The sequence below is a fragment of the Equus quagga genome, chromosome 13 (assembly GCF_021613505.1).
Source record: "Equus quagga isolate Etosha38 chromosome 13, UCLA_HA_Equagga_1.0, whole genome shotgun sequence".
NCBI classification, from domain to species: Eukaryota; Metazoa; Chordata; class Mammalia; order Perissodactyla; family Equidae; genus Equus; species Equus quagga.
The window spans coordinates 93,659,540-93,674,814 of NC_060279.1; the positions used below are offsets into that span (position 1 = coordinate 93,659,540).

At 56.8% G+C, this 15,275-nt stretch overlaps 1 protein-coding gene across 3 annotated transcripts in view; it reads left to right on the forward strand.

The window, feature by feature from the left end:
- The first annotated feature begins 288 nt into the window (after positions 1-288).
- The window catches only part of SMG9 (SMG9 nonsense mediated mRNA decay factor), a 26,076-nt gene continuing 11,089 nt past the window's right edge, over positions 289-15,275 (forward strand). For all 3 annotated transcript variants that reach the window (XR_006891609.1, XR_006891610.1, XM_046682905.1), the window contains exons 1-9: positions 289-509; positions 3,360-3,515; positions 5,764-5,838; positions 5,933-6,197; positions 6,295-6,392; positions 7,976-8,088; positions 11,128-11,239; positions 13,404-13,499; positions 13,914-13,999. Coding sequence is in view for 1 of the 3 variants with exons in the window: in XM_046682905.1 (XP_046538861.1) it covers positions 3,366-3,515; positions 5,764-5,838; positions 5,933-6,197; positions 6,295-6,392; positions 7,976-8,088; positions 11,128-11,239; positions 13,404-13,499; positions 13,914-13,999 (995 nt within the window). In the remaining 2 variants the exon portion in view is untranslated. The remainder of the gene's footprint in view (positions 510-3,359; positions 3,516-5,763; positions 5,839-5,932; positions 6,198-6,294; positions 6,393-7,975; positions 8,089-11,127; positions 11,240-13,403; positions 13,500-13,913; positions 14,000-15,275) is intronic.

A 15,275-nucleotide genomic window follows, 5' to 3' on the forward strand; every position in this document is an offset into this window, starting at 1 on the left:
CCCACCCCACCGCATCCTGCCATCACCACTGCCGAGGCGGGACTCGAACCTGAAATCTCCAGAGCGGCCCTCGCTCCCGCTTCTCGGCACGCCCACGCTTAGCCCCAACGACGCGCACGCGCACTGAGGCGGAGCAGCAGCGCCTTCCCTCCGTAACCCGCATGCGTACTGAGGCCAACCGCCTCCATCCACGCATGCGCGGCCCGACGCTCACGCTCCGTTCTCGCGCGCCCACCCCGCGGCGCATGCGCTGGGCCAGCAGCCCGTGGGCTTTGAGCTCAGCTTGGCCCCGCGGTACCTCCCGCTCCCGTTCCTCCTTCGGGCCGGCCTTCCGGGATGCCCAGACCGGTTCCGGAGTGACGGTGCTCGCTCTCTCCCTCTCTACCCCGTGCTCCCAGGCCCCCCCACACGCCATTTACAGGCTGGTGGCTTGTGGTGGACCTTCTCCGCCCTCACCCCGCCCCGTCACCGAGAGCGCGCGCCCGGGAACCAATCAGCAGCCGCCTTAGGTAAGGGGCCCGCCCCCTCCTCGGCCGTTCAACGGTCCCGGGGCCGCCCGGCGGGTGGGCTGGTGGGCGTCGCCGAGTGGGGACCCGAGGAATCCCGGGTGGGCGAAGGCGGAGCACGTGTGCCTAGGAGCTTGAGAAGTGGGAGGGCCTGAGAGTGAGGGCTGTGAAGTGGCCGGAAAGGACGGTGTAAACAGAGGTTCTCGTTGTAGGGGCCCCGCGGGAGGCCTGTAATCAGACGCCCTGAAGAATGTGTAGACGGACCCCCGAGCTCCGGGGGAGGCCCCGTGTGGGAGCCTGTAGATGTAGAGATGTGTAAATACGTGTAAGTGCTGGAGACCTTAAGTGTGTGTCAGGCTCTTGAGCCCCGAGGTGGGCGAGTGCTTCCTGAGGGTGGGCGTCCATCCGGAGTTGGGAACTGGGGGGGGGTCTCCCCCCGCCCCGTGATTGGCAGATAGACGCTTAGATTCGAGGAGAGCCCCCAAAGGGGTGTATTAAGAGATGCTGAAGGACTGAGGGCTGGGAGGTGACCCTGAGAGTCCGAAATAGACTGGCTTTGTAAGTTTTAAGGGAAGCCCCAAAGGAGCCTGGAAACAAGATTGGGGGTCCCCAGGTTGTGTGCCGGTGGACTCGTTTTCAGTTCTGGGGAGCTCCCCACAGGGGCTGTAAAGTAGACTCAAATACTGTGGAGGTTCCCAGAATAAAGGACAAAAGGAGGCTTATTTGCATGGGAAGGGGGTCCCTGTGGGTGTGTAAACAGACACTAGGGTGGGGCAGAAGCCCCGTGGAGGCAGGAGAACAGACATTTAAGCGCTGGGGAGGTCTCCAGAATAATGTGCAGGCAGACGCTTAATTGCACAGGAGGGAAGAGTCCCAGGGTCTGAAGGGGCTCCAGCCGAGCTGTAAACAGTCATTTAAGGGCTCAGTGAATCATTTCCCGTAAGCATCGTAGACAGGCCTCGTCCTCTGTCTCCGGAGGCGGGCTTCAGCCCAGGTCGTGGCTGGGGGCAGGTCTGGTGGCGCAGTGAGGAGCTGGAGCGGCCCCTGCCTGGCTGGCAGAATCACCCCTGCATCCTCCTGTCAACAGACATTCATTCTGGGGGAAGAGTCTCTTGCAGGGACCTGCTCCTGTCGCTATACACTGGGGTGGGGGGTGGAGGGGATTTTGTAAAATCATTTAACAGGCACGAATTGGTAAGCAGGGATCAGCAGACTTTTTCTGGAAAGGGCCAGAGAATAATTATTTTAGGCTCTGCAGGCTGTACTCGGGCTGTCTCATCTGCTCACCTCTGCTGTTGAGTCAGGAAGGCAGCCAGAGGCACTTTGTAAATTGATGGTCGGGCCCGTGTTCCAATAAAACTTTATTTACGAAAAACAGAAGGCAGACCGTATTTGGTCCACGGGCTGCGGTTCGCCACCTTGACCTGTGAGCTACAGCTGAGGGCCGCCTCGTCCTGCAAGCAGACTCTTAAGTACTCAGCCTGCCCTAGGTGATGTGTAAACAGCGGGGTGTCAAAATTCACTTAGTGGAGCCATTTTCAAATGAGTCAGAGCCACCTTTCCAGAGAAACTGCCCTGCTGTCTTGACCCTTGGGCCGGGCCGAACCTTTGGACTGGGCCCAAAGAGCAATTGTTTTACAAGCAATTGTTTGAGAAGTCGGCAGGAGAACCGACATCCTGATCGCAAAGACTGAGAACCGTGGACTTTCTGAAGATGGAGTCAATAGTCAGTGTTTAGCCAAGACTAGCTGTCTGCCTCCAACTCCGATTAAAATTCTTTGTAGTTCAACTTCCCTTCAAAGGCCCCTGACTTTTATTTCCTAGGGGGATGCTATTTGGGTTTCTACCTGAATCTGTGTTCCCCAAATTACAATTCTTTGATCCCAAATAAAAGCTTGGCCTCTTAGACTGGTTTCTGTTTTTGCAGGTTGACATGGGGAAGCCCCCTAGGGACCTGTAAACAGATAGTTAAACGACAGGGGCTGGGTCACATAGGTAGCCATACATTTTATAACATCTTAGATTAATTTAAACACTGATGGACCTTGGAGTGCAGACTATCAGGAATGAAAGGTAAACAGACCCTGAAATGTAGGCAGACACCTATTTTCAATAGGCCTCTGAATGCTGGAGCCTCATCCCCACCTGTGCCAGTAATGGGTAATCAAAAGAGAAGTTGTCAGACTGAGGGTCATGTTACTGATTTGTGAGGAAATGCCTTGCTGCATTTTGGGAAACAGAATGTCCCATTTTTATGTGACCCTGCCCATATGAGTTATATTTATATTGGGACAAAGTGGTTAATAGTTGGGAATAGTATGAGCTATAAGTAAGAGACAGGAGTGTATTTGTTTCTGACTGCATCCAGAGGTAGGCAATTCGAGATTAATAGGGGACTCCCAAAACTTATATCTTGTTCTACCATGCCTTCCTTCCATTAAGTTGCCTCACAGTCCAAGATGGCTGCTTGAGGTCCAGCCTCCACACCCACATTCCTTCCAGCCAGCAGGAGGAAGGGGCAGAAGGCACGTGCCAGTGACTATGAAGGAAAATATCTGAAAACTGCCAGAACACATGTCTAGTATCATACCATTCGCCAGAAAAAACTTAGTCACATGGCCACACCTAACTGCAAACTAGGCTGCGAAGTGTATTCTGGATAGCCATGTACCCAGCTCAGAACTGAGGGATTAATTTTTTTGAAAGAAGTGAAGAATGGATATTGGGAGCCAGCTGGCAGTCACTGCCACAGCTCCAGAGCTCTCTGGAAAGAAGGGCCTTCTTATAGTCCAGAGTGAGCCACGTTGAGCGGGGGGACGCTCTTCACCCTGGGATTGACCTCTTTCTCTGTAGGTGACCATGTCTGAGTCTGGGCACAGTCAGCCTGGGCTCTACGGGATAGAGCGGCGGCGACGGTGGAAGGAGCCTGGCTCCGGCGGCCCCCAGAACCTCTCTGGGCCTGGCGGTCGGGAGAGGGACTACATCGCACCGTGGGAAAGAGAGAGACGGGTGAGCGTCCGCGCCCAACGGCAGCGTTCACGCATCCGCTCATTCCACAAGTGTTTCCTGAGCCCCTGCCACGTGCCAGGCACTAATCTAGGTGCTGGGGATGTGTCGGTGGACAAAACGGGCTGCCCTCGAGGAAGAGGGTAGAGATAAAGGGGGCTGCCTTAGGTGGAGTGCCCAGAGAAGGCCTCTCTGAAGAGGCGGGTTTTGAGCAGAGACCCGAAGGAGGTGAGGGAACGAGCCGGGACAGACTCTGAGTGAAGAGCATTCTAGCCTGAAAGCACAGCCACTGCAAAGCAGCTGGTGTGTGCAGGGAGTGGCTGGGAGGCCACACGGCTGCAGTGGACAAGGAGGGAGGGTGGGTGATAGAAGATGAGGTCAGGAGGTGACGGGCTGGATCCCGTAGCGCCTGGTGGGGCTCAGAGAGAACTTTGAATTTCACCAAAGAAATTGGCGTTGGAGAGTTTGAGCGAGAGGGGCCACGAGCTCGTGTCTGATGGTGATGGCAGCGGTCTGTGCTTGTTGAGCAGCCATAGTGTGCTGGCACCATGCAGAGGCCTCTGCGGCCCTGGACCTCCCTGAACCCTCACAGCCGTCCCATGAAGTCGGACCCAGGATAGGTCCAATTTGCACTAACGAGGAAAATGAGCCTCTGAGGGGGACGGACTGACCCAGAGGCACCGAGTCAGTACGCTTGGGGCCAGCTAAGCCTCGAGTGCTGCAGCATCTGCCTGCTGTGGGGGGCGCCCCGGCCTGGGAGCCGGCAGCCTCGGGTGGGCCCAGGCCCTGCCTTGCTCTCCTCCTGTGCCTGGGTGGCTTACTGCCAGCACCTGCCCCTGGGTTCTTTGTCCAGGGCCCTGCCCACCTCTGAGAGCTGACGGTGCGGGGAGGAACGGAGCCCTTGGGACCCGTTGCTGAGCCCTAAGTGCAAGCGTGAAGAAGAGTTTGTTCACAGTGCGCTTGGTTCCGGCTCTTCCTTCTCGGGTCACGGCACAGTGAGGACCGTCTCTCTTCCTTGCACATTACATCCTCTGGGGACCGTTCCCGTCTGCCTACACCTTCCGCTTCCATCCCGCACCAGCAGCTCCCATATCTCTTGTCTTTGTTTCTGCCTTTGCTGCCGAGCTCTGGCCGCCTCCTAAATGGCCAGTGGCCTCCTCACGACCTCTGTGTCCCCTGCTGACCTCAGCGTCTTCCGGCCATATGTCTTCCTTCCTGTATCAGTGACAGCCCCTTGGGCCCCATCCTAGACACCTCCCCAGCCCGCCCCACGCCGTCAGGCCCCAGTGCTGTCCACTGTGCCTCCCGAGTCTGTCTCCTGGCCGTCATCGTCTCTGCCCCACAGCCTCGGGCCCGGGTCTCATCTGCTCCTCCACGGCCTGGGAGCCCACAGCCTCTCCTGCAGTTCTCGCACTGCTGGCCTTTGCGAAGCCCTTTCACGTCGTCTTTTCCTTTCCTCCTCTCCAGAGGCCAGTGAAGGGAGCAGGACTTAAATAAGTGTCCTCAGTGTGTGGGTGAAGAGCAGACCCAGTGAGAGGCCGAGACTCTCCCCAGGTGACTCAGGGACCCAGAAAAGGAGAGAACTCAAGCTCAGTCTCTCCCCTTCTGTAAGCAGAGTCGGGATGAGTCCAAAGAGGCACGAGGAGGGCAAGGTGTGGCTGGTGCAGGAGCAGGGCTGGGACGGAGAGGGTCAGGCCAGCATGTGCTTCCGGCCCCTCTCATGATGAGCACCTGCAGTGTCAGCCACAGGGACAGTTGAGGGCTTTCTCCTCTCAGCCTCATCATAGGCCTGCGAGGAAGGAGTTCTGAGCCCCTTTCACCAGGTGAGGAAATGGGCCTGAGTGAGGGGGCTTCCTTCCCAGGTTCATACAACCACAAGAGGCGGGGCAGGTTCAAACCAAGATCTGTCTGGCTCCAGAGCCCAGCTCCTTCCATCTTAGCTTGTCCGTCAGAGGCAGCCAGACAGAGTGGCTGACAGCGTGGTTCTGGAGCCAGGAGGCCTGGGTTCAAATGGGGGCTCCATTGCTTGTTGGCTGTGTGACCTTGGGCAAGCCACTTAACCTCTCTGTGCCTCAGTTTCTTCATTTGTAGAATGGAGCTAATAATAGTGTCTATCTCACAGGGCTGTTGGTAGGACTGAGAGAATTAGTATGTGGAGGCATGTAGATAGTACCAGGCACATGAAGGCCTTCGGGAGCAGCCTGGAGAGGTAGGGGAGCCATCCGTGAGTAACTGCCCTCCATCACCACAGGATGGCAGCGAAGAGACAAGCACGTCGGTCATGCAGAAAACCCCCATCATCCTCTCCAAGCCTCCAGCAGAGCGGGTGAGCAGGGAAGATGGAATCTTCGGGAGGGGAGGCCAGGAGCAGTTAGGTGAGGATCTGTCCCACTGACTGGCCCCTTCTCACCCCCCCGTAGTCAAAGCAGCCACCACCTCCTACAGCGCCCGCGGCCCCGCCTGCCCCAAGCCCTCTGGAGAAGCCCATCGTCCTCATGAAACCCCGGGAGGAGGGCAAAGGGCCTGCGGCCACCACCACTGCCTCAACCCCCGAGGGCTCCGCCCCCCCACCTCCCGCCGCCCCTGCGCCACCCAAGGGGGAGAAGGAGGGGCAGAGACCCACACAGCCTGTGTACCAGATCCAGAACCGGGGCATGGGCCCTGCCGCGCCGGCAGCCATGGATCGTGAGTTGGGGCCGGGCACGGCCTGCCTGGGAGCTGGAGCCCCCTCACCCGCAGACCCTCACCGCATCCCCTGTCCCCTGCTCTCTCCTGTCGCCAGCTGTCGTGGGCCAGGCCAAACTGCTGCCCCCGGAGCGCATGAAGCACAGCATCAAGTTGGTGGATGACCAGATGAACTGGTGCGACAGTGCTATTGAGGTACGGGGGGCTCTCCCTGCTTGAGGTCCAGTGCCCTTGCCTCCTCCACCCGCTGCCCCCAGCATCCTGGGGGGCACCATCAGGCCAGACGCTTTCAGGCAGCTGGAGCCGTGAGCTGGGATGGAGCAGAAGGTTCTCACCTGGCCGGGGCTGGATTTCTGTCCCTTACGCTAGCTCAGCGGTGCTGGCAGGTGATACTGAAATACTTTGATGCTCGTTGGCCAGGAGGTACTCCCCTAGCCCCCCACCCAGATGCCTGGGATCCCCTGCACCGCCCCACAGCGGGGCAGCCTCCTGGGCCCTCCAGTACCCCTCCTCATCGGTCAGAACCCGTGTGGTACCAGTGTTAACTGGTTTGAATGTCACTCCCCAGAGGTCCTGCCATCCCAGCAGCCCTTGCTCTGGATCAGACCTCGCATTTCTGGACTGTCACACCCACGTCCACTCTCCCAGTCTTCATTTCCGCTCCTCTGCTGCTCTTCCCCCCAGACCTGTCACATCGCGCCCCTGCTCCACTTGTCCTAGGTGTGTAGCTGTGTTCCCTCCTCTTCTCTAGCTGCCTGGACTTAGGAGGACAGCGTGCTGGGCCCATTTTTACCTGGTCCCTGCCACCTCTCTCTGTCCACCCTCACGTGGATATCAACTAGGAGCTTTAAAAAAAGAGAACCGGTATCCAGGCCCTCCCCTTCCGCACTGTCAGGTGGAACTCTGCAGTGACGAGAATGCTCTGTGTTTGCACCATCTAGTATGGTCGCCACTATCCCTGTGTGTGGCCCTTGAGCCCTTACCCACATACGTCCGTATGTGGCCAGTGCAACTGAGGAAACTGAGTGTCTTTTGTTTCATTTTGATTAAATAGCCACAGGTGGTCAGTGTCTCCCACTTTGAACAGGGCTAGCCCTGGATACTCCAGTATGTCTGTAGTTAGGTCTAGGATTAGCTGCCCTTTTTTTTTTTTTTTAAAGCTCTTCAGATGAGTGTAAGGCACAACAGCCTCAGTTGAGGCGAATCCGTTTTCCTTGAAGAGGGTCTCTTTTGCCCCCTGGTGGTGAAAGTCAGCACAGCTGCCTGCCTGGAGGCAAAGGTCTCAGGAATTTCCGGGACTCCTAACTCAAGCCCACAGACCAGAGCCTGGGTGGACGAATCTCCCTTCCCACGCACAGTGCCCGTTCTCACGCCTCCCCACCTGAAGCAGAAGGCCTCCCAGTGGTCCCCTCCAGTAGCCTCGCTCACCACGTCTGATCCATGACCTGTCCTTCCGTTCCTGTGCCTCTCACCTTCTCTTCCCCAAGGTCAGGCTTCCCTTGGCCAACTGTGTTCCAGCCCACAGACTTCCTCTTAGCTTCTTGACCACGGCAGGCTCTTTTCTACTTTAGAGCTCTCACAGATGATGTTCTCTGTGTCCAGAACAGTCCACATAGCCCAACCCCACCGCCACCACCACACACACACACAGAAGCCATAGAAGTTTTTCTTCGTATCTGACAAGGCAGGTGGATGAGCCTCAGAGGTCTCTGGGGCCCCCCGTCTCACTCCGGCAACTGACAGATTTCTGATGGTCACATTCCTACGTCTTCCCCCAGTACCTGTTGGATCAGACTGATGTGTTGGTGGTCGGCGTCCTGGGCCTCCAGGGGACAGGCAAGTCCATGGTCATGTCGTTGTTGTCAGCCAACACTCCCGAGGAGGACCAGAGGTGAGGGGGACATCAGGTAGGGGTGTTCGGGGTGTGGAAGGCCAGGAGGGAGGTGGGCACCCACCTGGGGCAGGGGAAGGGTGGGCCTGGGTGTTGCATGGAGTGTTACCAAAGGCCTTTGGGACATTGCTTCCCCTCCCTTGGCCTCAGCTTCTTCGTCAGGTGAGGATGACAGGGGCTGGACTAGATCTTTGTGTGGCTCCGAGGTCAGCAGTCCTGTGCCTCCCTCCTTTCCTTCCTGCCGTGCCGCAGGCAGTGGTACAGAGCCCTGCCGGGAACTGGGACGATGCAGTCACTAAGCCCCACCTCAGTCTCAGCCCTGCCGCTCCCCAGCTGGTTGACCTTGGGCAAGTCACTTCGCCTCCCAGTATCTCAGTTCTTCACCCGTAGAGTGGGTTTTTGGAGGACGAGATGAGATCAGGAAGGCAAAAGTTAACAAGGCACAAAGCAGATGCCCACAGGATGCAGCTGACGTGCCTGGGAAATAGAGTGGGGAAGGAGCCCTGGACGTAGGGCGTGGGTTCTGTACCAGCTGCAGGCCTGCATTCTTTTTTTTATGAGTCCTGCATTCTTGAGTAAGAATAGGATATGATCATGAACATAAAGGATGAAGTCACGGGAGAAGATCTGGGGGAGTAGGGAGCTGAAGGACCAGGGCCCAAAACTGAGGGCGGGGAAGGAAAGGGAGAAAGGCAGGGATTAGGGAGTAGGGGACGTGTACAGTCTAGTGAAGGAAGGGTCAAAATGGGGGCTCAGAAGGGGTAGTAGCTACTTGGGGTTGTCTGAAAAACATAGGGGTTCGTTTTTGATAAAGCAGGTGATATTTCCCTGGACTCCATGGACGGGCCTCCAGGGGTCCATGAACCTCCCGACAGCATGTGCAGAATCGTACACATCTGCAGTCAGGCGTTTCTCCTAGGGAGCGCGGCCGCGGTTCCAGCAGATCCCAGAGGGGCCCGGGGCTAAGAACCACTCTTGTGAGAATACCAATAGACCCAAAGCTGCAAGGTTGTCACGGCTCTCAGGCCGGCTACCCCTCTCCCCTCACTCAGGACCCCGGCTCAGCCTGGGTCCGCTCTGGACCCGCTCCAGCTCTCTCGGATAGCGTGGTTTCTGTCTCTGCTTCCACCCCCAGCTAGCAAAACTTCCCCGTGCCTCTCAGCTCTGCTTCCTGAACTAGAGAGAATTCTGCTGGCCTCGCTTGTCTTTTTGAGCCATGTCAGCCTGTGGTGTGGTGGACTTTGGTACCAACTCTGGTCATCAAATCTCAGAAGTTTTACCTCCTGATTATTTTTCATCTGCTTTTCTGCTCCATTCCCACTTCCATGCCAAGAGCTTCCTAACTGGTCCCCCTGCTTTAGTTCAATGCAACTAATATTAATTGGGTGCTTACTATGTGCCAGGGACTGCCTGGGTGCTGGGGAAACAACATAAACAAGACTGCAAGAAATCTGTGTCCTCATGAGGCCCACATTTTGAAGGAGGAGGCAGTAAACAAAGTAAATACGTTGTTTGGCATGTTGGAAGATAGAGTGGGAAGGGATTGTAGGGAGGCGGTGCTGGGGCTAGCTTACAGTTTTAAATCAGATAGTCGGGGCAGCCCTCGCTAAGGGGACACCTGAGGGAAAGCAGACTCCGCGGAGGAAGAGCATTCCAGTCGGAGGGAGGCCGGAGTCCTGGGCCTGCAAGTCTTGTTACCCACTTTGTGCACCCTACAGTCCTCGCCACGCAGCCGCTAGGAGGAGCTTTTCAAAACCAAAATCCAGTCCTGTCACTCCTGCTTAAGTCTCTGCAGGGCCTTCCAGGCTCCTGGGCCAGAGCCCCCGTTCCTGACTGCCCCACAACAGCCCATGTACCTTCTGTGTGCTCCCTGCACCTGTCGCTCTCTCTACTCTCGCCACACTGGGCCTGGATTCCTCATACACGCCTCATACCTGCCTTCTGCCTGGCGTGGTCTTGCTTCCTTCCTCCACCCCCCTCACCTCCCCTGTACGGGAAATCAAGTTGCTTAATTAGCTCCCTTTTCTCTTTCACCCTCAGCGTCATCTTTTGCCTCTTAGGGCAGCCCTTCCCAGCTCCACCAACTCAGTTCCCCCCTTGGAGCCCTGCACGCCTCTTTTCCTAAGGCCCGCAGTGACTGATGCTGTTGGTTTGTGAGCTGGGCCAGAAGCTGCATGGGCAGCGGCTTTGTCTTCCTGGTTCCCTGCTGCATCCCGAGATCTGGCACATAGGCCTGCGGTCCAGTGTTTATTAGTGGGAGGCTGCCTGCTCTGTGTCAGTGACATACGAGCATCTCAGGGAGGCGGGAGTGGCCCTTTGAGAGGCAGGTACTATGACCCTGATTTTACAGATTCAAAGGGGTGATGGCTTTGTCCAAGTCGCAGAGTGACCCAGTGGAGCTCAGTGGCTTAGAGCAAGGCCCAGCTCTGCCTGCTTTGCTCTCGTGTCCCCCTCATCCAGCACAGGTAGAAATGGGGGAGACACCTCACAGGGGAAGAGCTGGGCACCAGGACACCAAACAGCCTCCCCCTGTGGGGCGGGGGGTGTCAGTGCTGTGTCTCCAGGGCCTGATGGAGGTGCACTTGGTGACTCATAGTGAACGATGATTTACCGCTGGAGGTCAGGCGCTCTTCTGAGGGCTTCAAGTGAATTAACCTCGCAGTAATCCTGAGAGGTTTGAGACTCTCCTTAGCCCCATTTTACAGATGAGGAAACCGAGGAGAGAGACATTAAGGACCTTGCCCAAAGCCACACAGCCAGGAAGAGGCAGAGCTGGGGTTTGGATGACAGCAGGCTGGCAGAGTCCCTGCTCTTCAGCACCTCAGTCTGTTGACCTCGTTCCAGGAGTGAACGTGTCTACTTGGGGGAGGGGTGGAGTCATGTGGTGTAAAACACAGCCCCCCAGACACGGACCACGGATGGAAGGACGTGTGGCCCGGCGGGGAACCTCGTCCCACATGCTCACTTCACAGGTCACGCCCTGGGCTGTCAGAGGCTGAGAAGTGGACCACTAACACGCCCGCGTGCTCCTCTCCACAGGGCGTATGTTTTCCGGGCCCAGAGCGCCGAAATGAAGGAACGAGGGGGCAACCAGACCAGTGGCATCGACTTCTTTATTACCCAAGAGCGGATTGTGTTCCTGGACACACAGGTGCCAGCCCCGCCTGCCCCACCCCCCCGCCTGCCCCACCCCGCTGCACTCCCTTGTCGCTCTTTCCGTGAAAGTCTTTAAGCCGGAACCCTGCTAGCATGCCATGTGGCTCCAGCCAAGCCATGGACATGCTAGGTGCCCTCGGGCAAGTTGTGTCTTTTCTTGGCCCTTAGTCTCTTCTTGTCCAATTTTGTCCCCTCCCACAATCCATTGTGTACACAGTAGCCTAAAGAATTTTCTAGCATAGCAGTTAAAGGTGTGGGCCGTGGAGTTGGTCCGTGTCCGGATCCTGCCTTTAATTCTTACCAGCTGGGTGACTTTAAGCAAGTTTTAATTCCCCCTAAACCTCAGTGTCTTGTCTGTACATGGCGATGATAGTTATACTCAGCCTCAGGATTGTTGCAAGGATTCAGTGGAACATTCCAGCAGAGTGCTTGGCACAGGACCTGGCACGTGGCTAGCATTCAGGGCCTTGACTGTCTTTAGACCTGACCTGTCACGCGTTCAGCAGCTTTCCTTGGCTCTCCCTTGCTCTCAGGTGAGGTCCCCGTTCCCTCACCTGGCATTCAGGCTGGGTGGCTTACCTCCTTCAGATTCCCTGGTCTCCCCCTCTGGTGTGGTCACCAGCCTGCCACACCTACCATGAGGCCTCACCATGGTCCCTCCCCACTTCGGGCTTTCCTCTTCTTGTTCCCTTTTCCAAAACCACCTTCGACTGTAGGACCTTGGCCAAGTTATTTAACTTTTCCATTCCTCAGTTTTCAAGTGGGAAAAATAATATTGCCCACCTTGTAGGGGTTTTTATGAGGTTTCCATGAGTTAACACAAGTCCTGAGGACAGCACCCAGCATGAAGGGAGTGCTCAGTACTCTTAGCCGTCCGTACTGTCATCGTTAGAACACTCCCTCCCTTGCCTTTAGGCCTGGCTGAGGCCTTCTCCTTAGTGAAGACGCTGCTGGGGTGTTGCCTCCCCCGGGAAGCCTTCCCCTCCTCTGAGCGCCCACTAGTGCCTGAGCGCACCTGCCAGCGCATGCACCATGGGGTTTATCACAGTCCGCGTCCTGTGTCCTGCCCCCACCCCCTGCCTGCAGCTCTGTTGGTCAGGGCCTGAATGTTAGTGGAATAGCGTTCTGGTTGCTGTGGGCATTGGTGACAGGAAGAGTGGAAAACCTGCAAATGTGCCGTGAGACCAGTGTGCCAGGCCCCGTGCAAGGACCACCTGGACCTAGAGAGCAGCTGAACTGGTGTCGAGCTGGGTCAGAGGCCCACGTAGGGCAGAAGGGAAGTTAAGGCAGAACAGATCAGGGCGGTGCTTGGAGCTTTAGAAAGTGAGCAGTTGGGAAAGCCTCTTCCTTAAAAAAGTCCACTCACCGCAGTAAGAAGTCAACAGGGGCCAGCCCGGTGGTGCAGCAGTTAAGTTCACATGTTCCAGTTCGGCAGCCTGGTGTTCGGCGGTTCGGATCCCGGGTGCGGACATGGCACTGCTTGGCAAGCCATGCTGTGACAGGCGTCCCACATATAAAGTAGAGGAAGATGGGCACAGATGTTAGCTCAGGGCCAGTCTTTCTCAGCAAAAAGAGGAGGATTGGCAGCAGTTAGCTCAGGGTTAATCTTCCTCAAAAAAAAAAAAAAATTAAAAAAAAAAGAAGTTGACAGACTCTCAGACTCATTTAGCTCCTGTCTTTACGTGGAATGTTCCTTTAAGAAAAGTGATGCGCTCACCACTGATTCTTTTACACCCAGTGATGCGATGATTGAATCTTCACCGGTTTTCACACTAATCATTGCTTTTTGACCTAAGTAATTATCTTAGCAAAGTTTTGAAAGCATTTGAAACAACAAACAACAGAAAGGGTCTTAAGGGACGTGACTCGTTGAAGTGTGTGTGAAATTTGTCAGCGCGAGCAGAGTTCTCCTTGGGCTGGCGGCTCTGGGGAGCAGTGAGATTGTGGAAGAGCCGGGGCCAAGGGATCTGCTCTGAGACTCTCCTTCCCCTCCTCCTGCTGCCTGGCACTGTAGTCATTGGAAACTCCGTGTTTCTCACCTCATTTTGTCCTGAGAGAGGCGATGTCTTTGCCTTCAACGTGTGGAACATGGGTAGCCGTGGCCCCAGGATGCCGACCCCAGGCCCCTCCCTGACACCCTCTTCTCTCTCTTGCCCCAGCCCATCCTGAGCCCCTCCATCTTGGACCACCTCATCAACAACGACCGCAAGCTGCCTCCAGAGTACAACCTGCCGCACACCTACGTGGAGATGCAGGTGAGGGGCCGAGGGCACCCTGCCCCGCAGGATCTGCCATGGGGAGCTGGGTGTGGGTTGACCTTGTCTCTGCTTCGTAAGAGCCCTGGGTGCCCTGGGAGCCGCAGGAAGAGAACAGCCCTGGGAGTCTGATCTGGCTCGGCTCTTGGCTCTGCCCCTCGGAAACGTCACCTGCCGCCCCTTCCTCCTTCAAGCCTCGGTATCCGCCCATGTGCAATGGTGGTGACCATTCCTCCCCTGCTCGATGTAGGCGTGGCCTGTAAGGGAAGTGCCAGCACAGTCTGGGCACAGAGTAGGTGCTTAAAGGCCCTCAGGCCCTTGCCCTGCTGCCCCCCTAGCTGAGTCCTGGCATCAGGGGCCCCAGTCTGGACAGGGGGGCCTTCAGCTCTGTCGTCCCTTCCTGCCCGCCCTCAGTCACTCCAGATTGCAGCCTTCCTCTTCACGGTCTGCCACGTGGTGATTGTCGTCCAGGACTGGTTCACGGACCTCAGTCTGTACAGGTGAGGAGCTGGGGAGGGGGCCAGGCCAGAGATGGCGGCCCCCCGCCTGAGCCACTCGGCCACATCTCACAGGCTCCGCAGCAGTCACAGGGGCCCTCTTAAAATGTAAGGTGGCGTGGGTCACCGCCACCTAACTCTCCCTCAGCAAACATACACTCACTTAGAACCTTCCACTGACTACACATCACCCAGAATAAAGTTGAGTCCTTCCCACGCGTGGCTTATGAGGTCTTATGCAATGTGCTCCCAGTCACCCTGCTGACCTCCTCTGCTGCCGCTTCCCTCTCTCCCTCCATTAAGTGGGGGTGGCCTCATGGCTGCTCCTCGTGCAGCTGGGGACCTCTGCACTCCTCATGCGTCAGCCAGAAACACTTCCTGCGGAGCTCAGACTCCCGCCTCGTGTCCTTCAGGTCGACCTCAGGCCTTCCTGACCAACTAACGTCGCATCCCTGTTACTCTCCCCTCCTTGCCCTGCTGTGTTTCCCTTCGTTGCACTGTCACTCCCCGACAGGAAACTGTAGATCTCTGTATGGTCTGTCTCCCCATTAGAACGTAAGCCCCAGGAGGGAGGAGTCCCCAGCGCGTCACACAGTGCCTAGTACGAGGTAGATATTTAATATAAATTTGTTGAGTGAATAGCACGAGGAGCTGGCTTGTCTGCCCCTTCGAGTCCTGTCGTCCATGTCCTCCAGCCATGTGTACCATCCCGTTGGTACCCTGGCGGGCAGGAAAAGGGAGGGAGACAGGATCTGGCAGGAGTCCTGCCTGAAGCAGCTGGAGGTTCCAGAAATGCCACCAGACAGCACTGGCTCAAACCTGTGGCTACAAGAGTTCCTCTTGGCCTCGGGCCCCAGGAAATAGCTGTGGGGAGGCCAGCAGCCTCGGGCAGAAGGAAGGACGAGAGCTCATGGGAAGGGAGGGCTGAGCTGGAGGAAGCAGATGTGTCCGAAGGCAGGCAGCTCTCACTAGGCGAGTGGCGTCCTTTTCCACAGTTGCTCAGAGGCAGGCTGTTTTATACAGATTAGCTGAGGTAGAGACCATGCTTTCAGCGTGGTACCTGGGACATAGTAGCCACTTGATCGGTGGGTGCTTGCTGTTCGTGCTGGTAACCCTGGGGATGGGGCGAGCTGTGGGGCTGGCCAGCAGTCCACGACGACTAGCTAGGGGAGCCGCTGTGGTGACGAGATCTAAGGGACTTAAGTCTGAGACCTCCGCTCCTGCCACCGCCGTCCACAGGCGTTCCTTCACCCGGCAGCTACACTGAACGTTTGTTTAT